The sequence below is a fragment of the Zootoca vivipara genome, chromosome 7 (assembly GCF_965207765.1).
Source record: "Zootoca vivipara chromosome 7, rZooViv2.hap1.1, whole genome shotgun sequence".
Lineage (NCBI taxonomy): Eukaryota > Metazoa > Chordata > Lepidosauria > Squamata > Lacertidae > Zootoca > Zootoca vivipara.
The window spans coordinates 45,179,479-45,197,656 of record NC_142590.1 but is presented as its reverse complement, the minus strand read 5'-3'; the positions used below and the strand labels follow the sequence as shown (position 1 = coordinate 45,197,656).

General features: G+C 41.6%; 1 protein-coding gene across 6 annotated transcripts in view; it reads left to right on the top strand.

Moving 5' to 3' along the window:
* Nucleotides 1-18,178, top strand: part of RNF220 (ring finger protein 220) — a 304,666-nt gene that overhangs the window by 235,503 nt on the left and 50,985 nt on the right. For 4 of the 6 annotated variants that reach the window (XM_035121686.3, XM_035121688.3, XM_035121694.3 and 1 more), the window contains 2 exons: nucleotides 4,090-4,211; nucleotides 6,270-6,402. In XM_035121686.3, the coding sequence (XP_034977577.1) occupies nucleotides 4,090-4,211; nucleotides 6,270-6,402 (255 nt within the window). The remainder of the gene's footprint in view (nucleotides 1-4,089; nucleotides 4,212-6,269; nucleotides 6,403-18,178) is intronic. The other 2 variants (XM_035121690.3, XM_088673295.1) reach the window with 1 other exon arrangement.

Sequence of the window (18,178 nt, the reverse complement as noted above, 5' to 3'; positions counted from 1 at the left end):
TGGTATACATTTTATAAATAAATAAAATAAATAAATTAGATCAACAAAATAGAGGCTGACACAGATGAGTGCTCAGTGTGGAAGGGCAGGTCTCCTCCTATATTTTAGGGTCCAGGCATAACAGTGCAGCTGAAGTAACTTTCTGCTGCAACTCAAGGGCCAAAGTCAGTGTACAAGGTGAGCCATGGCCACAATGAGGAGGGAACTTTGGCAAGATAGATTGCTTGACATAATGGACACGCTGGTGCACTGGCATCATTATTGTAATATAAGTGGCCTCCTTGCATCCTGGGTGGGAACTGGAATAAAGAAGCTTTTTTTAGAAGAGATCGGCAATGAGGGACATTTAAGTGAAAGTATTTTTTCATGCTGTTTTATATTCAGATTTTTTTTTAAAAAAAACAACTGTGACTTAAGGGTAAGGAAAAATCAACCCAGCCCCCCTCTTTGCTCCTGCAACAGGAATACAGGGGAGAAGGATTAGCGAGCTAATTAGAAATGATTGCATCTATCAGCACTAATTAACAGTACTGTGGTCTCACTTGTGTGTTCTTTTGAGCTGTTCTCCTTCGGGACAGCTCAGCAGTTGCCCCCCTTCCTCTGGGGCTCCTCCATCCCTCCTACGTTGATTAGAAGTGATAGTTGAGCTGTATAGTAGCAATTGGAAATTCTGTTCAGTGGCTTTCAAACAGCCCCCGTTTTCTCTCTCACACACTCTAGATCTGCCTCTGCCAGTATCAAGCTACTGCAAAAGGTGTTGGAACAGAAACTTTTTGTTAGCTCTTTTTCACTCCATTTCCACTTTTGTTCATGCTGCTCTTATTTTGTGAGCAAAGCCATTTTTCTTTGCCTAATGTCTCATGGGTCTCTAAGGTGGGCTGTGTTGCTTAGAGCACCTAATGCTCTAATTTGCTGGATGTTGTTGAAAACTTTGCCAGCTGAGGCACAAAAATCATTTGCGTTAGTACTGTGTGTGTCATGATAGCACACAAGCAACGATGGCAGAAAAATCTGCTGACGTATAACCGGTTCAAAAATATTAAGGATCAGTATAATGACAGCTCTAAAATTTTTGCAAGGGCACTTAAAATTCAAGTTTAGTTTTTCATTAAGTGGACTTTGAAGTTTATAGAAATGATTATTCATGGACCCTGAGTTTTTATGAAGTGGTTTTCAAGTTCTGTTTCCGTTATTCTCACACCAGACTTATGGAATAAGTTACATTATGTCCATAGGGTTTGCAGTAAAATGTTTTACAAATCGTGCCACTGGGAGTCAACTGGGAATGTTGCCCCAGCTGCTCCTTGAGGGCAATGAGAAATATTTCTGAAATCTAGGTGGTTCGAACCATGCCTCATACATATTGAGGGAGTATGACATGGGAGGGGAGTCGTTACTGGCTCTGTATTTGGAAGTTGAGACCCACAAATGCAAGTCAGGTGGGTAAAACATACAGATTTAGGACAGATTTGCAAATCACATTCCTTGGGTGAATTAGGATTGCCTTCACTTGCCAAAGTGAGAGAGACCCCTGTGTGCAGCTTCTTATGGGAGGACTCTTGCTTCCACCTTGGAGAAAATGGGAAAGAAAAGGCTAAGAAAGAGACCTGCCGAAGATGGAGCTACAGTCAGGAGACAGCACCTGAAACTGTTTCCTCTTCCTCCTTTCCCAGAAGTGTGAGAGAAATAGTTAGGTGTGCCCCATCCAGAATGGACTAACTCTCTTCAGAAGGCTGCATCAACTCTTCTCATTCCTGTACTCATTCCCACATGCCAGAAAGGAGCTTTGTTATTCTAAACACAGTGCGCTAGCTGGTTAGACTTTCCCTCTTTTGTCTTCCTTTCCTTGGTGGAGAAGGGGGGACAGAAACTTTGAGTCCTCTTAGCTCCACTTCAAGTACAATGGAGTTGGCTTTTTTGTTTCTTGAGAGAATGTTTTAGTTCTAAGTATAGGAGGGAGAAAGCGGGCAGGTGCCCATTAACACTACACTGGATAAACAGCCTAGTGAACAGTAGCTGCACCTCTGCCCTGTGTTCTACAAGTGGGGAGAGGAGCTCTAGAGTACTTGGAGCAGGGATAGTAGGGATGGCTCAGGCAAATGGATTGCGGGTGGATGTCTGATCCTCCTCTGCTGATTAGCTATCCTGTATAGCCAGTTTGTATTGCCAGCCCAAAGTGCTTGAATTTGATTATATGTTAACTCCAGAGAAAAGGGCCCCAAACAGAAAAAAAAATGGTACCTTTATTGAGTCAACATTGGTCTGGTTAAAAGCTTTTGCTGTGTTCCTGTATTGCTTCTTTGGATTATGACTAAAAGCGTACCCTGCTTATGTCATTTGTCTTATTTTCCAGTGCCTCCCTTAATTTAGTTTTTGGGTCATTTCTTGCCACTTGGTGTGTGCAGCATCTCATTCTCGCAGTGCAGTTGCAATACGTTACAATTTCTGCAACAAACTGGCAGGCTCATAATGTCAATAATTGTTACTGCATTAAGTGACTTCTCTGTCATGTCATCCCTTGTTACTACATAGAATATCCTTGGGCTCTTATTTTGGTCTCTGTCAGAATTCTGACCTTCCTTATTAAGTTGTTCATTTCCCTGTCTGTGATTGAAATATGTGATAATATTTGCTTAAAGCCATCTCTCTTAATGATCAATGTTGTTTTAATGCAAGTTTTTCAGATGTTTTGTCCACATTTAATGAGGGTTCAAATTAATCAGCAGTTTGGTAAACGAAAAATTTCACCAGAGGGGCATGCCTCTCAAGCCTACAATAGAATTTTCTCCCCAAAAAGCAAACTTCAAGCTCCATAATTGGAATTACTTGTATATATTCTGCATTGCTTCTACTTGTAGTCATTTTGGGATGAGATGTAGGAGATTGGGGATAGAATCTGAAATTGTAGGAGCTGTTCTAAGTGAAATCTTCTGAGCACAATTAAGTCCAGTATAGTCCTGCTGTAATTTCTAAATATTTACTGGAAACTGTGTGTGTTTGGGTCTTTTCTCCATATTTCAAAGCCTGCTTACCTTTTAAGCAGTGTCTCTCTTTCATATTTATAGAAATCATTTTGACAGAAACTCTTCTTTCTGACATCTTCACAGCTGTGCATATTACTAGGCTCTTGAGGCTTCCCATTTATACTGATTGGTGTCTTTTCTTAGAGCAAGCTTCAATTGGTCATGTTAGACTGCAGCAGAAGCATAAGTGTTTTGTGGCATCTTTTATAGCAGTTTGAAAACTGTTCTCTAGTCAGGATATTGTAAAATGCAACTATTGAATAAGTCTGATTAGGAACAACGGAGGCAAAAATAAAATAAAATTGATGACTTATCCTAGGGTAGATTCAAGAGGAGATAGGACCCAACTAGTGTGCATTTTGTATTTGCAGGAGATGCTGAACATGAAAATAGTGGTTCTTAGGTTTTTCCAGGGGAGGAACAGTATTATAAAGATAATCGAATCAGATACGCCCTTTTGAGGGCAAGGCACTTGGTTTGTGTTTGACTTAATTTCTACTGTGCCATGAGGATGATGGCTGTTCTTGTTCACTAGGAGGTCATTTGGTTAAATTCATTAAAGGTTCTGTAACTGCACAAGATGAAACTTGGGCACAGCTCCTCAAGATAAAGCAGGTGGAGTGTGGCGGGGAGGAAACCACTGAGGCTTGGTGGAAGAAAGAGCAAATGTTTGCCTTGAAACCTTGCATCTATATCACACTCACTCTTTGTAGCTCTCAGTTATTCATATTATTTAATACCTACAAAGCACCTGCAGTTTTAAAGTTCCCTATATATCTTAAATTAAGCTCACAGATTCACAGTCTTAATAGACATAATACAAAAGGAAAAAATAAGGGAGAAGGGAGTGAGCATTGGAGCAGTTCCTTTATTGCCCAATAGATGGGGCCAGGTTGGTCTCCCCATTGCCAGTGTTCTTTCTGAAAGGCATGAGATAAAGCCTCACAGGGGCTCTAGGCTTCCTGGCTGACAGCAGAAAGCATATGTTCTTCGCTTTGGTTCTTCAGTCACCGGGCAAATATATAACATATTGTGTTTTTCTTTTCTCTCTGCTTTCCTCGCATAGCTCGGATTGGAAAAATGAAACGGAGGAAGCAAGACGAAGGACAGGTATGTCCCCTCTGCAGCCAACCTCTCTCAGGATCCGAGGAGGAGAGGAGTAGGCATGTCGAACAATGCCTTGCAAAGGTAGAAGCACTGAGGGAACCCTACTGCCTCTCTCTCATTTCTTCCTACCCTCTGCTACTCCTGTGATCTGGATAGAAATCAAGTTTGCAGATTGAAGTCCACATGGCCATGTGGATCTGTACTTGAGTTCTATTTTGAAGTTTTAATCTCAGTTTTCCTAACCTTTCAAATGAGAAGGGATAGCAGGCTCTATTTTTGACTCTTAACTAGGAGACCGCCTGGCTTACTGCTAGGCTTTGGTTATATCAGACAATTGTGGTTTAACCAAAATCCAGCAAAGCTCAGAGATGGGCATAGATTGGAGAGGAGATGCTCAATCATTCACTTTATTTCAGCTTTAAGCTCGTAGACAGACAAAGACAAGAACAAATACATGGACAAATTGGATTAAGAATTACTAACAATAAAAGACTTAATAGGTATTCAAAACTAAATATAAATATAATAAGGGAATTTCAATTTCCATACAGCTTGGAGAGGAGATGGTTATCAGAAAGTTTCTAATAATGAATAGACAGAAGTTTTTCTCCCTCATATAATAACTAGAACCCTCAGTCATCCTATGAAATTGAATATGATGCAGCACATAGTTATTCTGTGGAATTCTCTACCACAGGATCTAATGATAGCCACCAACTTGGATGGCTTTAAGAGGAGATTAGAAAAAATCATCAGGGTAAGGCTTTCAGTGGCTACTAGTCATGGTGGCTTTGTACTACCTCTGGTATCAGAGGCAGTATGTCCCTGAATACCAGTTGCACACAAGTGTGTTCTTGTCCTGCTTGCAGGTTTCCCTGTAGGAATCTGGTTGGCCACTGTGAGAACAGGATGCTGGATTAGATATGCCTTTGGTCTAATCCAGCAGGCTTCTTCTTCTGTTCTGATTTTTGAAGGAAGTATTAATTTTATTAGTGTGGGGTTGGGGGACTCCGGTAGTACAACTGCACAGTATTAACGTTCTGAGCTGATTTCACTTAGGTTCTGATCTCCCAGCAGGATAGCTGACACTAGTCAGGCTAACCTCCATCAACCTATCATTCTGGTCATGGTGGCTTTTATAGTAGCCTCTGATACAGCTGATTGTGGACTTCTGTTTTTCAGTTAACATACATTGTTGGCATAACCGGAGTTGCCTAACGGTGATATGAACCATATTTTCAAGGTTGGAGTAAAACTGGCGATAAGATGATTAAGCATTGCCCTTGAAATGGAGCATCCCTTGAGGTTCTCTCCTATTGGCCATATTGTTCGGTGTCTTTATGTATTGCTGCCAGTGCTATATGAATAAATAGTATTTTTGTGGCAGCACCTTTGTACACTGCAGGCTGTGCTAAAGAGTTATCCAATAGCAACAGTGATCCTCAAGCTTGATGTAGAGCAGGCATCCCCAAACTGCGGCCCTCCAGATGTTTTGGCCTACAACTCCTATGATCCCTAGCTAACAGGACCAGTGGTCAGGGATGATGGGAATTGTAGTCCAAAACATCTGGAGGGCTGAAGTTTGGGGATGCCTGATGTAGAGTGTTGCCCTTTTGCTCCTAGAAGAGTTGCAGCTCCAGCTCCACTTTTCTGCCTTATCTATCTCTCTAGTTTTGCCTAGTCCAAATAGTTTCTAAATTTGAGGCATAATTTCCACACAGTAGCAAAGATTATATGTGTGAAAGAACTTCATTCCTTTCATTGCAAGGAACTATAGTTTTCATCAGAAACTGAATTGGGAAGTCTTGAATTCAAATTTGGCCATGAATTCACTATTTGGCCTTGGGCAATAATGTCACAGCCTCTGTCCCTATGGTTAAATAGGATACTCACCACACTACCTTGGGGGAGCCAGTAACATAAAGCGAGCACTCAATAAGCAGCAATGAATGTGGATGACATTCTTTTTCCTGCTTCGTTAGCTTTTGCCAGTACCCTGTGTCGACATCTGATTGCCACTTTGTCCACGATTCAGCTTTGTCTATACAGCATGCATTGGCAGGAATACTACCTACTAGCACAGTTTTTAACCCAGGACACTGAAATGATGCTTGGTGCTTTATTCTTTTCACTTAATAGAGGGAAGGCTCATGCATGATGGAGGATGATGCAGTGGACATTGAAAATGAAAATGGTAATCGCTTTGAAGAATATGAATGGTGCGGGCAGAAGAGGATACGTGCCACTACTCTCCTGGAAGGGGGATTCAGAGGTAAGAGGGGCATTGTGGGGATTGCTGAGATGTGCTGCTGACTGAACAGTGCCCTATCATCCCCAGAACAAACAGATTGTTAATATTGGAGCTATTGCCCTCCAAACTGTAGCCCAGGCTAAAGGCTCTTTCCCTCAGCAGTTTTTGTTCATGCAAGTATACCCCAAAAAGTTATTCCCGTGACAGACATAATATCTTCAAAATGACAACATGTGGATGCTGATGACAGTTGAAGTAGCTCATCATGCATGTGTGACTCTAAAGGAACATGGATGTAAATTCATCCAGAGAGTTGGCTTTCATCATAGTAATGATCTGTGGTATTAACATTAACAGAAATTTATGTTATTTGTTTCCTGCCAGAAAATGCATTCACAAAAAGCAATCATACCTTACAAGATCAAGATAGTAAAGTTGCTTTTGTAAAGTTCCCTTTGTAATTCTTAACTGTTAGAGATTGCTTAAGGGAACATTGAATGTTCTTTAAACTCTGTAACAGGCCAGGTGCTTGCTTCTCAGTGTAGGTGGGAAGTTGCACTTCTGCCAGTACCAATGTTTATTTTCCTATGGCTATGAAAACAGCATAAAATAGTAGTAGTTATGAGTAAAACCCTGCTTAAATTAGCCTTTGAGGAGGGAATGTGGCCCAAAGTTGGGAGACAACAGGAGCAGCTACAGGCCAATCAGTTTCAGCAATATTGTGCATATTTTTAAAAAATGGAAGTGGAGAATGAAATTGTAAAAGGCCCCAGTCTGGAGTGACGAAAGCTGGTTTATCAGCCGCTGGTGATGTATGGAAGTTGACAGCTAAGTCACTTTAGCACCTGCATAAAATATTAAAGGGCCGGTTATGCATTTATCACTCCATCTTTTTTAAGGCTGATAAATGAGAATTCAGCAACCTGCCATACACCTCCAGCACTGCAGCCCTCAGGGCTCCCAGACAAACACATCTTATTTTTCCTCCTTCTATTCCTTCCCCTGTGACAGGAAAATCGGCTGCAAAAGAGAGAATGAGTTATGGCAAAATGTGACCTTTGTGAGTTTTATTGGTGAATGTAATTTTAGCTGTGCACCTGACTCCTTTCTTACATTCAGCCTTTTGCTCTGTGTCAGGATTGACTAAACTGTCTGGTGTGAACATTGTGATTCTGTAGAAACAGTGACCCACCCTTCTTTGACCAGGGAATCTAGTACATTGCCTCATCGAAATAATAGTTGGCATCCTCTTGTATTTTCATAGATTGCCCTGGGTTCTAATTTAAAATATCCCAAGGAAAATCCCACTGGGAAAGGAAATCAGGCTTAAAAGATGCATGAGTTACTACCGTGTTTCTCCAAAAATAAGACACCGTCTTATATTTATTTTTCCTCAAAAAAACCACGGTGGCTTATTTTCAGGGGATGTCTTATTTTCGGGGTATGGCTTATTTTCGGAGAAACACGGTAGGGCTTATAAATGATTCTCTTTCTTTCCTCTTTTCCTTCACACTTTAGTCTATGGATAAATCTGTACAAAAAAATAGATAAATGTGACCTGAGAGGTAAGCAGCACCATGACAGATATTCAGGAGTTCAGCCATATGGGGAAAGTATATTCTCTTAGCTACCAATATATTCTGTCTACTAAATTGCAGTAGACAAATAATTTTTTGCTGTCTCATGGTTTCCTTGCACCCAGGGCCGTCTCAAGCAGGTCGGGCGCCCTGGTGCTGAGGCACGGAGATCGCTCCGGCGCCCGTGCAGCGCGCAGCACGGCTTCCACACGGCTTTGCCGCGAGCGCCCCCCCCCCCTGCCGGCCCGTGCCACCGGGACCTTACCTAGAGCCAGGCCTGCTTGCACCCACAGATTTTATTCATAATTCGCATTCAGCTGATTGACTGCTGCAGGAATGTGTTAAACTTTTCAGACCCTGGCTAAGCCTATGGAATTGGTCTTCCTATGTGCCCCGAGGTCTGGGAGCCAGAAGCAGTTAAGTTCCTACGTAACCAGGAATGTTGAGCAGTCTGCACTTTTGTGCACAGTCTTAGCATGGAAAACATAGGCAGCTAATGTAAATTACCCCTGTTGTTTTTGAAGTGGAAATATGGACACTCCTCAACCATTTTCACTGCTGTTTTGTACCCTTTCCTGAAATATTTTGGATTAGTTTCTCAGCCATTTGATAGGGATCATCATTTTGCTTGTTGGCTTTGTCAATTAAGGAGCAATGGAAGCCATTTAGATATGTGTAAAGAAGCAAAATCTACTGTCCACATATTCCCTGGAGTGTTTTCTTGATCAATCTATTGGCTTGTTTTTACCACATGATGTTTCTAAGCTATTGTCTCATTGTGATAGGTTAAGTAGAGACAGGATTATTTGTATTGTTAGAAGATGATGCTAAAAATGATTGAATAAGGTATTCCATAGTGGATATATTTGAAAAGTGTAATTCCACACTTTATATAACTTTTGTAGCCTTTAAGGCCTAATTCACCTTTAACATGAGAGTTCACATATATTGACCATGTTTGGATGCAACACTTGGCCATAAAGTGCACATAGGTCCTGCTATCGGAAGGCTTGCCATCTAAAATTTCAGTCATCTGAACACAAAAAATTACACCCAAACCTTGCTGCACAGCAGTTTGGGGTGGAAACCAGGGAGAGAGGGAGATTAGACAATTCACAGATTTGAAATGTTCCCATAGGAAATAATGGAAATCATCAGCGCATTGTGTGGTTGCTTGCCCAATGAATGATTTCCTGGGGACCCATTGTGTTCAGATAGCAAGACCTCCATGTATAGATGCATGAATTAGTATGTTCATAGATGTGTGTTTGTGCATGCAGTTCAAGCACTCCCTGCTGTGGTCCTCTCTTCTCAAAGCTGGGAAACAACTTGCAGAACTGCTGGCTTAGCGTCATGTCCAAACCAGCTCTTTTGGCTTGTTTCTCATAAACAAACCACCACCAGGAAGCCAAGGGTAGTTTTTTTTCTTGATTATAGTTTATTTGAGATAAAGCAACCCTGAGCACTGGTTCAGGTTTTGGTTCAGCTGCTGATTCAGATGCTTCTTGGTTTGTTTCCATGCAGCTGGAAGGGAGGAATGAAGTGGGAAGTGCTTGATTTGTGTGTATGAGCATGCAACTCATGCTCATAATAATTTGTTTAACTGTGGTTTATGGCCATCATTGCATCCTAACATGACCATTGAGAGAGAGAGAAAGAGTGGGGATACAAGAGGCCTGATAGAGCTAGATGGGCTGTGAGAACAGAGCTTAGACCTAAGAAACAGGGCAGTTGGTAGTACAATCCATACACTTTACCAGTTTCTGCTTTCAATAAGGTAAGAAATATGATACAGCTGTTTGTAGTAATCGGTTAGCTTGATGTGTTTCCCCCCTGAATTTAGATTAGTGCAGGCATAGGCAAACTTGGCCCTGCAGATGTTTTGAGACTGCAATTTCCATCATCCCTGACCACTGGTCCTGTTAGCTAGGGATGATGGGAGTTGTAGTCCCAAAACATCTGGAGGGCCGAGTTTGCCTATGCCTGGATTAGTGTTTCCCTATTTCTTATAGGTGAGGCACACAAACACCCCAATTTAACTTAGTAGTAGATTTCATTCTTGCTTTCTGAAAGATTTGTCTTTACAGTGTGTGAAAATTACCTACACCCAGATTCGCCTATGTTAGTCTGGGCAGCTACTTCTGAGGGCAGATAATTCTGCTGACTATCAGGAAGGGGTGATTGATTCAGCAGAGGTACAGCAACACCCTCTTTGTGGGTGATACTTTAGGGCAGCATTCCCCAACCCTGGTGGTCATCAGATATTTTTGGACTCCAACTTCCATTAGCCTAGTGGCTACCAACTATTTTTGACCACTAGGTGCATTTTATTTTTTTAGTGGGTTTGTAGGTTATTCACAGAACAGCATGTCACCACTACATAGAGGAAGTAAAAGTGGAATCCAACATAGTACTATGTCTCTCATTCAATCAGCACAAGACTTTCTCCTTGCACAAAAGAACCTTCTCCCCCTGAACACACCCTAAATTTATTCTATGGGTTCCCCCCACCCTCTGGAGCAGATTTAGGAAAGAGGGGAATGTCCTGTTGCACAAGTTGCATTGATGGGGCATGGTAGTTGAAAACCACCCTAAGTGCTCATTTTGTTTGGCAATCTCTATTATTACTATTTTACATAGAAGGGTAAACTTAATTGAGTCCCTCAATAAAGGTTATGAATTCAGTGTTAAGAGAATATATAATTTAAGAGGTAATTTTAAACTGTTTTTAAGGGGCACACTGAGCCTGATATTAAAAAAAATATTATTTAAATAATAACATTTGATTAAAAAAGGGGGGGGACATTGGTTGGTTCAACTAGTGCTTTACCTGCAGTTTTGATATCTGGATGCTGAAACCTGGGAATGTTAGGCATAGTACAGCAGCAAACTGTGCCCAGGTTGGAGAATTCAGACTTACCTTGCAACATCGTAAAGTTTTGTTGGAGACTCCCCAGTCAGTGGGGCCTGAATTTATATCTACTGAATTTTATGAAGAATTGTTCCTGCGAACTGTGTCTAATGCTCCAGCCTGCATCCTACTTGCTGAAATGTGGGAGGCATTGGGTTTCTTCTCACTTTTCCCCCCTTTAAAATTCCCTGCATTTGTAGCAATTCCTCAGTTGTTCTAAAGAACAGCTACTCATTTACTCTAGCTGTTTACATTGCAAGGTTATCCCTTTAAAGAATTGTAGAGAGAAGTTGGGGGGGGGATGCCATTTTTTCTTTGAAAGCTTAGCAATTTTGTGTGCGCGTCTGTTATTTGTGAGTGGGAGGGAGGAAGAGCGGGTGAGAAAAAAGTGCTTTATCCGAAAAGAATCATATTGGCTTTGTGCTGATAGAGGCTGCTGTCATCTCTTAAACGGCTTAGCCCAGTCAAAAGGCTAGCGGACTTAAAACAGTGTCTTACACGAGGATCGATGGAGAAAACACGGCAGTGGTAACTGTGAGGAAAAAAGGGTGAATGCAAGAGAGATAACAGTAATGATTGCATGGAGAGGAGCTGGAGGCAGGCTTGCTCTTTGTAGGAACCTTGCTTCAAAGGAGTCTGAGCTGGCTGGTCCCCAGGATGTTGCTGCCTCTGTGTATCTAGGAAGAGAGCCCAAGTCCCCTCCCCCTTTGCTGGAGCAAATGGACTAAGTAGATTAAAGCATGATAGGTTATCTCTTCCCCCTATGTTGTATCACTTTTAGGAGATTTTTTGGTCAATCAGCATATTGTGTCATTCCTTTAGCCAAAGGAGGTGAGTTGGTGTTGGGGGGGGGGGGTTTAAGATCTCAACTGCACAGTGAGGGAGCCATTGGGAAAGGGGGAGTTGGGCGGAGGGGGGGGAGCGGTATGTCAGTTTATCGATCGCACCTCAGCCAGGAGAGCTGCAGGCACAGCTATGCGGGCACGAGCAGCAGCACTCCTAATGTGATTGAAAGGCAGTTAAAATGGCGGTGACCTTTTCAGGGGGAATTAGATTGCCTGCCAAGAGTGGTTAGAGGGAGTGATAACGCCAGCTTGAGGAAGCTGTCCAGGCAACTTCAAAGAGAGAGAGAGGCAGAGACAGGAAAAGCAAGTGAGCGCAAGTCCCATTTAAACTCTGAGCTGTACTGTCTGATAGAGCCAAGATTGCTGTCCTCTCTAGATATGAAGGGTTTGAAGAATGTAGTCAAGTTGCCTCTCCTTGCCCTTCCTGCACTGCACCACCTTGTCAAGGAAAGCAACAACTGGCCAGCTGTCTATTCACCTGACACTCTTGGGGATTTCAGTTGCCTTGAAAATAATACACAGAGGCAAAGCCCTAATGACTGAAAGACAGTATGCAAGGCTTCCTAGAAGAGTGATTACTAGAAACGCTCCTATGAGGAACTGTGTGGTATGTTCTGAATTTGGAAGGTCTTTCACTTATAAGCAATTCAAAGGTGCTGGTGTTCCTACTAAATGAGAAACCCCATCTTCTTGGTGTTCCAGGTTTCTTTGTCAAAAGATTACTAACCAGCTGGGAGGCTCCTAAATTGAGCCTTCATAGCCAGAGGCAGGATCCTTTGGAGTACCAGATACTGGGGCCAACAATGTAGGGAGGTCATATCTTACTGTTTAGCTTCATGGGGGCATCTGGCTGGCCTCTGTGGGAAGCAGGATACTGAATAAACCCGTGACCTTATCTAGTAGACCTTTTCTTAATTTGGAGATTGAAGGACTGGCTCAGGAGCCTAACTTCTGTGCCAGAGCAAAGTATTTAATAGATGGTATTGTCACCTACACTTGTTATGACTATTTGAAGAGTCAGATGAATTGCTTGGCATTTCCTGCAGATGGCTGTCATCCCACTCTTGGCTTACAGCCTGTTTCTCCCTTTAACTTCAAATGCTTTTTGCTCCGAGCACTGATGTCACAGCAGACTTTTTGCAAAATAAACTGCAGAAGTGGCACCACAACCAACAACAATCGTGACTGTTCTTTTATGTGTGTAGAATCCAGAAGCATGCGAAGTAGGTATCTAGGAGTGGCACATGTCTGTGCCTACAGTAGGGGGGGGGGAATACAATTATGCTACGTAATAGTTTTATAATATGAACATTCATGGAAATCCTGCACTTGACATATGGAAATTGCATAGTCTCATCTTACTCAAGCTGTTTTGTTTTCTAATCATTTTGAAATAATCTCCCTCTAGCAAAATGTGGATGTCATACAGTTGTTCTGCTAGGAATCTTAAACTATACAAAGGGTGACATCCCGCCTACTTTCTTTTGAAATTACTAGCTACATTTTCTTGTTTCCCCCCGCTCTGGAGCACAAATAGGAAGATGCTTTTCTTTGAGAGCGCCTGCAAAGCTAACAGGCGTGTGCCTGATTTCCATCATCCAGTTTGTTGAGTTAAAGTTGCATTTAAGGTCATATCAAAGAGAGCTGGCAGTGGCATTAGACAATGAGATTTCCCAGAGGACTGACCAGGAAATAAAAGGTATCTGTGTGTACAGATCCTTGGATGAATGAATCTGTAACTAATATTTGTTATCCATGGATTTGAATGGACTTGGCAGAAGGAAGGAGAGCTGTCAGTGGAGCAGCTTTCGAATTTCATATCTGTGACATCCTTAATGTCTCTCTCCTTCTCCCAGTTTTGAAAATCTGTTTCAGAAATTGCTCCTTGGTAACATGCTCTCTTTTGCCTTATCCCACAAATTAAAAAAAAAACCCGGACTGTCTGCTTCCATAGTTTAATGCTGTTTTTTTATTTAAAAAATCATTTTAATTTGTTTTTTAATTTATCAGTTGAGAAACAAGTACACTATGTGTCTTGAACAGTTGAACAAGAACCAGTAAAGACAACTAAAGGAATGCTCGTTATTTCTGCTCTTGTTAGCCCTTACAGATCTTTTCTAGCCCTTCTGCTGCTGCACAAATGTGCGTACCTAGTACTTTGTTTTCTTTCTTTGCTTGGATAAAGATGAAATGCCATAGAATGAAACTCCCTTATGATACAAACTGTAGTATGTATTTGTTCATATGTGCATGTCTCTCTCATTCATACACTAAGCAGCATGTTCACTATTACAAGGTGCCTGTCACATAGCTAACTAGTCTTGCTTGTCTTGAGCTGGCCTGCAACAGTTTTCCTTGTGTGATGTGGATTCCTGTTGTAAGCTTTTTGTGAATACTGCACTGACATGTAAAATACTGCACCAAGGAAATGTATCTCTCTGCAGAAGATAAATTAAATTGAAATACCTGAATGAATTTACTTCGTGCAATCATTACAGGATTTCTGAAGCAGAATTTAGAACCCTTTTCCCTCCGTTGAGCAGTAGTGACTTAAAAGTTGTAGATTTCTCAAGATTTAGCAGAGAGCTTTTTTTTGGAACAAAACAAACTTTGGAAATAAATTCAAATTGTAGTTTCTTTCAGAATGGCACCATGAATAAGATAAGTAAAACTGACACAATCCAAAAGATGGAGATGTAATATGTTTGGTGCTTCCGTGCTATCGAAAGAGAAAGACAAAGAAAAGAGCCATTGTATTTCCTAAGAGCCTTGCCATTCCCTAACTGAGGAATCCCATGCAATTGTTATGTAAGTCATATGCATTGTCTAAAGCTGAATCCTAACCCCACTTTTCTGGGAGTATGGCCCACTGAATTCAGTAGGATTTTCTTCAGAGTAGGCATGGTTACCGGTAGGATTGGGTAATAGTCTGAACCAGAACTCAGGAACCAGGTCCTTAACTTTTCAGTGCAGAGTTTTATTCTCATTTGGGATATTAATTATTAGTTCCTCATAGATGCCTAACAGTTAAGCAAACCCTGTATTGGCATGGTCTACCTTTCTGTTACCTAAGAGGAGGCAGGATGAGCATTAGTGGACTCCTCTAGTTTCCAGTCTACCAAGTGGGAAAATTTAAGTATTTGAAAAGTTAAGTATTTGAGGTGTTTAATGAAATATGATTTAAGGATTTGTGGTATGCTCATTCACACACACAGTGGAAGATATCTGGTTGCCTGATGAACCACCCAACCTTAGAATTAAATTCAGTTAATAATAATAACAATCATAATGAAGTATCCTCTATAAGTTTTTTCCACAATAAATTGGTAAGTTGCTAAAGTTCTGGTGTACCTTGGGCCTTTTTTGGTAATAGCACAGTGGCAGAAAAAATTGCTGTAGCCTTCATGCTCTGTACCACTTTAGAAGTCATAATAGAAAGATATAATTGAAAGTTTTTCTACTTCAGCAACTTGCTGTCTTTCTGCGCAGAAAGTTTTTTTTTAACCTGAGAGATTTTAAAGATGCACTTGTTTGCTTTTGTCACCCCAGAAGGCTATTCCAGGGGTCAGCAACCTTTTTCAGCTGTAGGCCGGTCCACCATCCCTCAGATCATGTGGTGGGCCGGACTATATTTTTTGGGGGAGGGGAATAAACAAATTCCTATGCCCCACAACCCAGAGATGCATTTTAAATAAAAGCACACATTCTACTCATGTTAAAATACCAGGCAGGCCCCACAAATAACCCAGAGATGCATTTTAAATAAAAGGACACATTCTACTCATGTAAAAACACGCCGATTCCTGCACTGTCCGTGGGCCGCATTGAGAAGGCAATTGGGCCGCATCTGGCCCATGGGCCTTAGATTGCCTACCCCTGGGCTGTTCAGTGTGTATTTCCTGAATGCCTGCTCATTTCCATTCAAATTTCTGGAGTTTTGAAAGCGTAGATGACATATTTGAAGTCTCATTTCCTCATGAACATGGCAGAATACAACACAGCGTTAAAACTTACATTTGAGTTCTTATTGTCTGACTATAACACAAGCATAGGGAATCTGAAATGAAAATGACAGAGATGTGCAGCATTAATGTGTTGTAATGTATCCCTGTCCCCTAAGAAGAATATTCCTGTTCAGAGGCAGACTAGGGCAAAAGCGTGTAATACTTTCTGAGTGTGGGAGTGCACACTTTTTTCTCTACTTGCCTAAAACCGTCCCCACTATGCTATTTAATCCTGAAGGGCTTGGGCCAAACTATGTACCATTTCTTCCTATCTGTCTTGGGGAGGAAGGTTTTTGGAGAAGGAGATGGTATACTTGGAAAAAAAGTTATTGTGTAGTGCCTCAATTTTTCTTCCCTGATAATATAAGCTACTAAGCAGCGTTCCTTTTATTTTATTTTATTTCAATTGACACACTCAACTTCATTGGTCCTAAATGTTCACGGGCCCTTGTTGTGCTGACCCCCCCACACACACACACACCCCAGTTTTTCTTTTTCAATTAATTTAGAAACTACTATACTTCTGTATACCTAGGAAAATTCCCATGTAGAAACTACTACCTTATTTTTAGGTGAGTCCATTTTGCTTATAAACAGGGTTGCCCAAGTGGTATTTTTTGAGGTGGGGTGAGGAATAATAGCAATGTATTTATAATGGCCTCACGGGATGAATAAATGGGAATAAGTTCAAGTTACAGATTGACAGGCTTCAATTAAATATTCAGGAAGCTTAAACTAGAGTTCACTGCTCTCCTGTAACCTTAAAAAAGTAGGGTAAGTATTGCATGAAAACAATTCTGGTGCCTATTGCTTGACAACTTGTGGCAGCACTATTTCATTAGACAGTGCAGTTTAAATAAAGGGAATAACTGATGCTTTATCTGTTGCATGCAAGGTTATTGAAACTTGAAAGAGTTTAAGGAGAATCTTAGTATCTGTTCTCAGTTTATGCACATGCAGCAATTGAGTAAACCATTTCCTTCATAGCATAGCCCTCACGCACAGCAACAGGGGAGGAAGAGATTAATCGGCTGTCGGGGGACAAAATTTGATTGTTAGGTGCACTAAATTGGCAGGAGGAATCTACGGTAATGGGGTGACACTTGAAAGTACTCCATGCTGGAAACTGAGTAGGTTCCAAGTTGAGAACATACATTTTAATGTACATTTTCTTGGCTGTCGGACTAGCAGGCGTGAGCTCATCTACTCTTGGTTCTCACAGCATTCCTGAAACAATATTTTGTGTGTGTGTGCACCCCCATGCTTGGTATGAAGGTTCCAGTCTGTCGGTTTTTTTTTTCTCCTCATCCCCTCTCCTCCCCCTGCAAAGCCATCTGCCTTGAATACAGCTTCTCCTGTGAGCTTTGGGGTTGCCCTTCAGCCTCAACTGTCAAGGTATTGATTGACGCAATTTTAATAGCATTTTAAAATACAGTTGTTAAGTTGGGGAAGTGGGGCTCTTCTCTTACTCCTCCTTCCTACACCTCCACCACCACCAAAGAGGGGAAGTGTGGTTTTTCAATGACTTTAAACTGCTTATTGTCTTTGCATGTCGTCTCTTGCACCAAGCGGTGAAACGCATTATCGAGTAGTGCCCAGAAAGTGGTTAACTGCGTTTGACACACGCCAACTCCCTGCCTCCACACTGGATAATTGCATTGTCAACTATTCAGTAAAGTGGCAGGTGACACTGCTGCCGGATTGATTGTCCTAGCATTGAGGCTCCTAAGACTGTCAGCTTCCCAATCGATAGCGTTTACACAAGACACCGTGACTGCATCTGTAACTAATTTCAGTTTGAAACTTGCAAGACACTGTGCTGCCCCTGTTTTCTGGCTACATGTGTTTAGTGACTTGCTTCCTCTCTTTGGACCACAGGGTTGATACCATCCTGCTTCACCCCCCTCCTTCCTTGGAAAGTGCATTCCTGTTTTTATTTTGGTGTAGCAGGTGAAGAAATCGATTATGTATGCTGTGCCCTCAAAAGCAGGCAGAATTACTGCAGATGGCTAACTAGCAGCACCAGTTTTGTAATCAATAGCCTGATCAATTGATTAAATTAACACTGATTTTCTTCCGTCTTCCTGGCCTATATGAAAAATTAGTTTGCAGTGAGCATGCAGGTTTGGCTTATAAAATACAGGCCTTGTTATGCTATCCCACGACTCTTTTCTATCAAGTTTGAGTGCATTGTTATTTAAATCAGTGGACAGCAAGGCATGCTGCTTCCACTAGTGCCTTTAAATGGGGACATTGCTCTGGATTGCTTACCAAACTTGACTACTTCATGCTCTGCTGCTTTAGAAAAGTCGTCCCCTCAGCTTTTCCGCCTTCCTCTCTTATTGGCAGAATTGCAATGTGACTGTGATCCCTGTCAGTGGTGCTTATTGATCCAGTGATGTGAACCTGTTTAGTGATTCAAGATTACTTTAATTCCCCTCTTTCCTTTTTTGTTTTCCC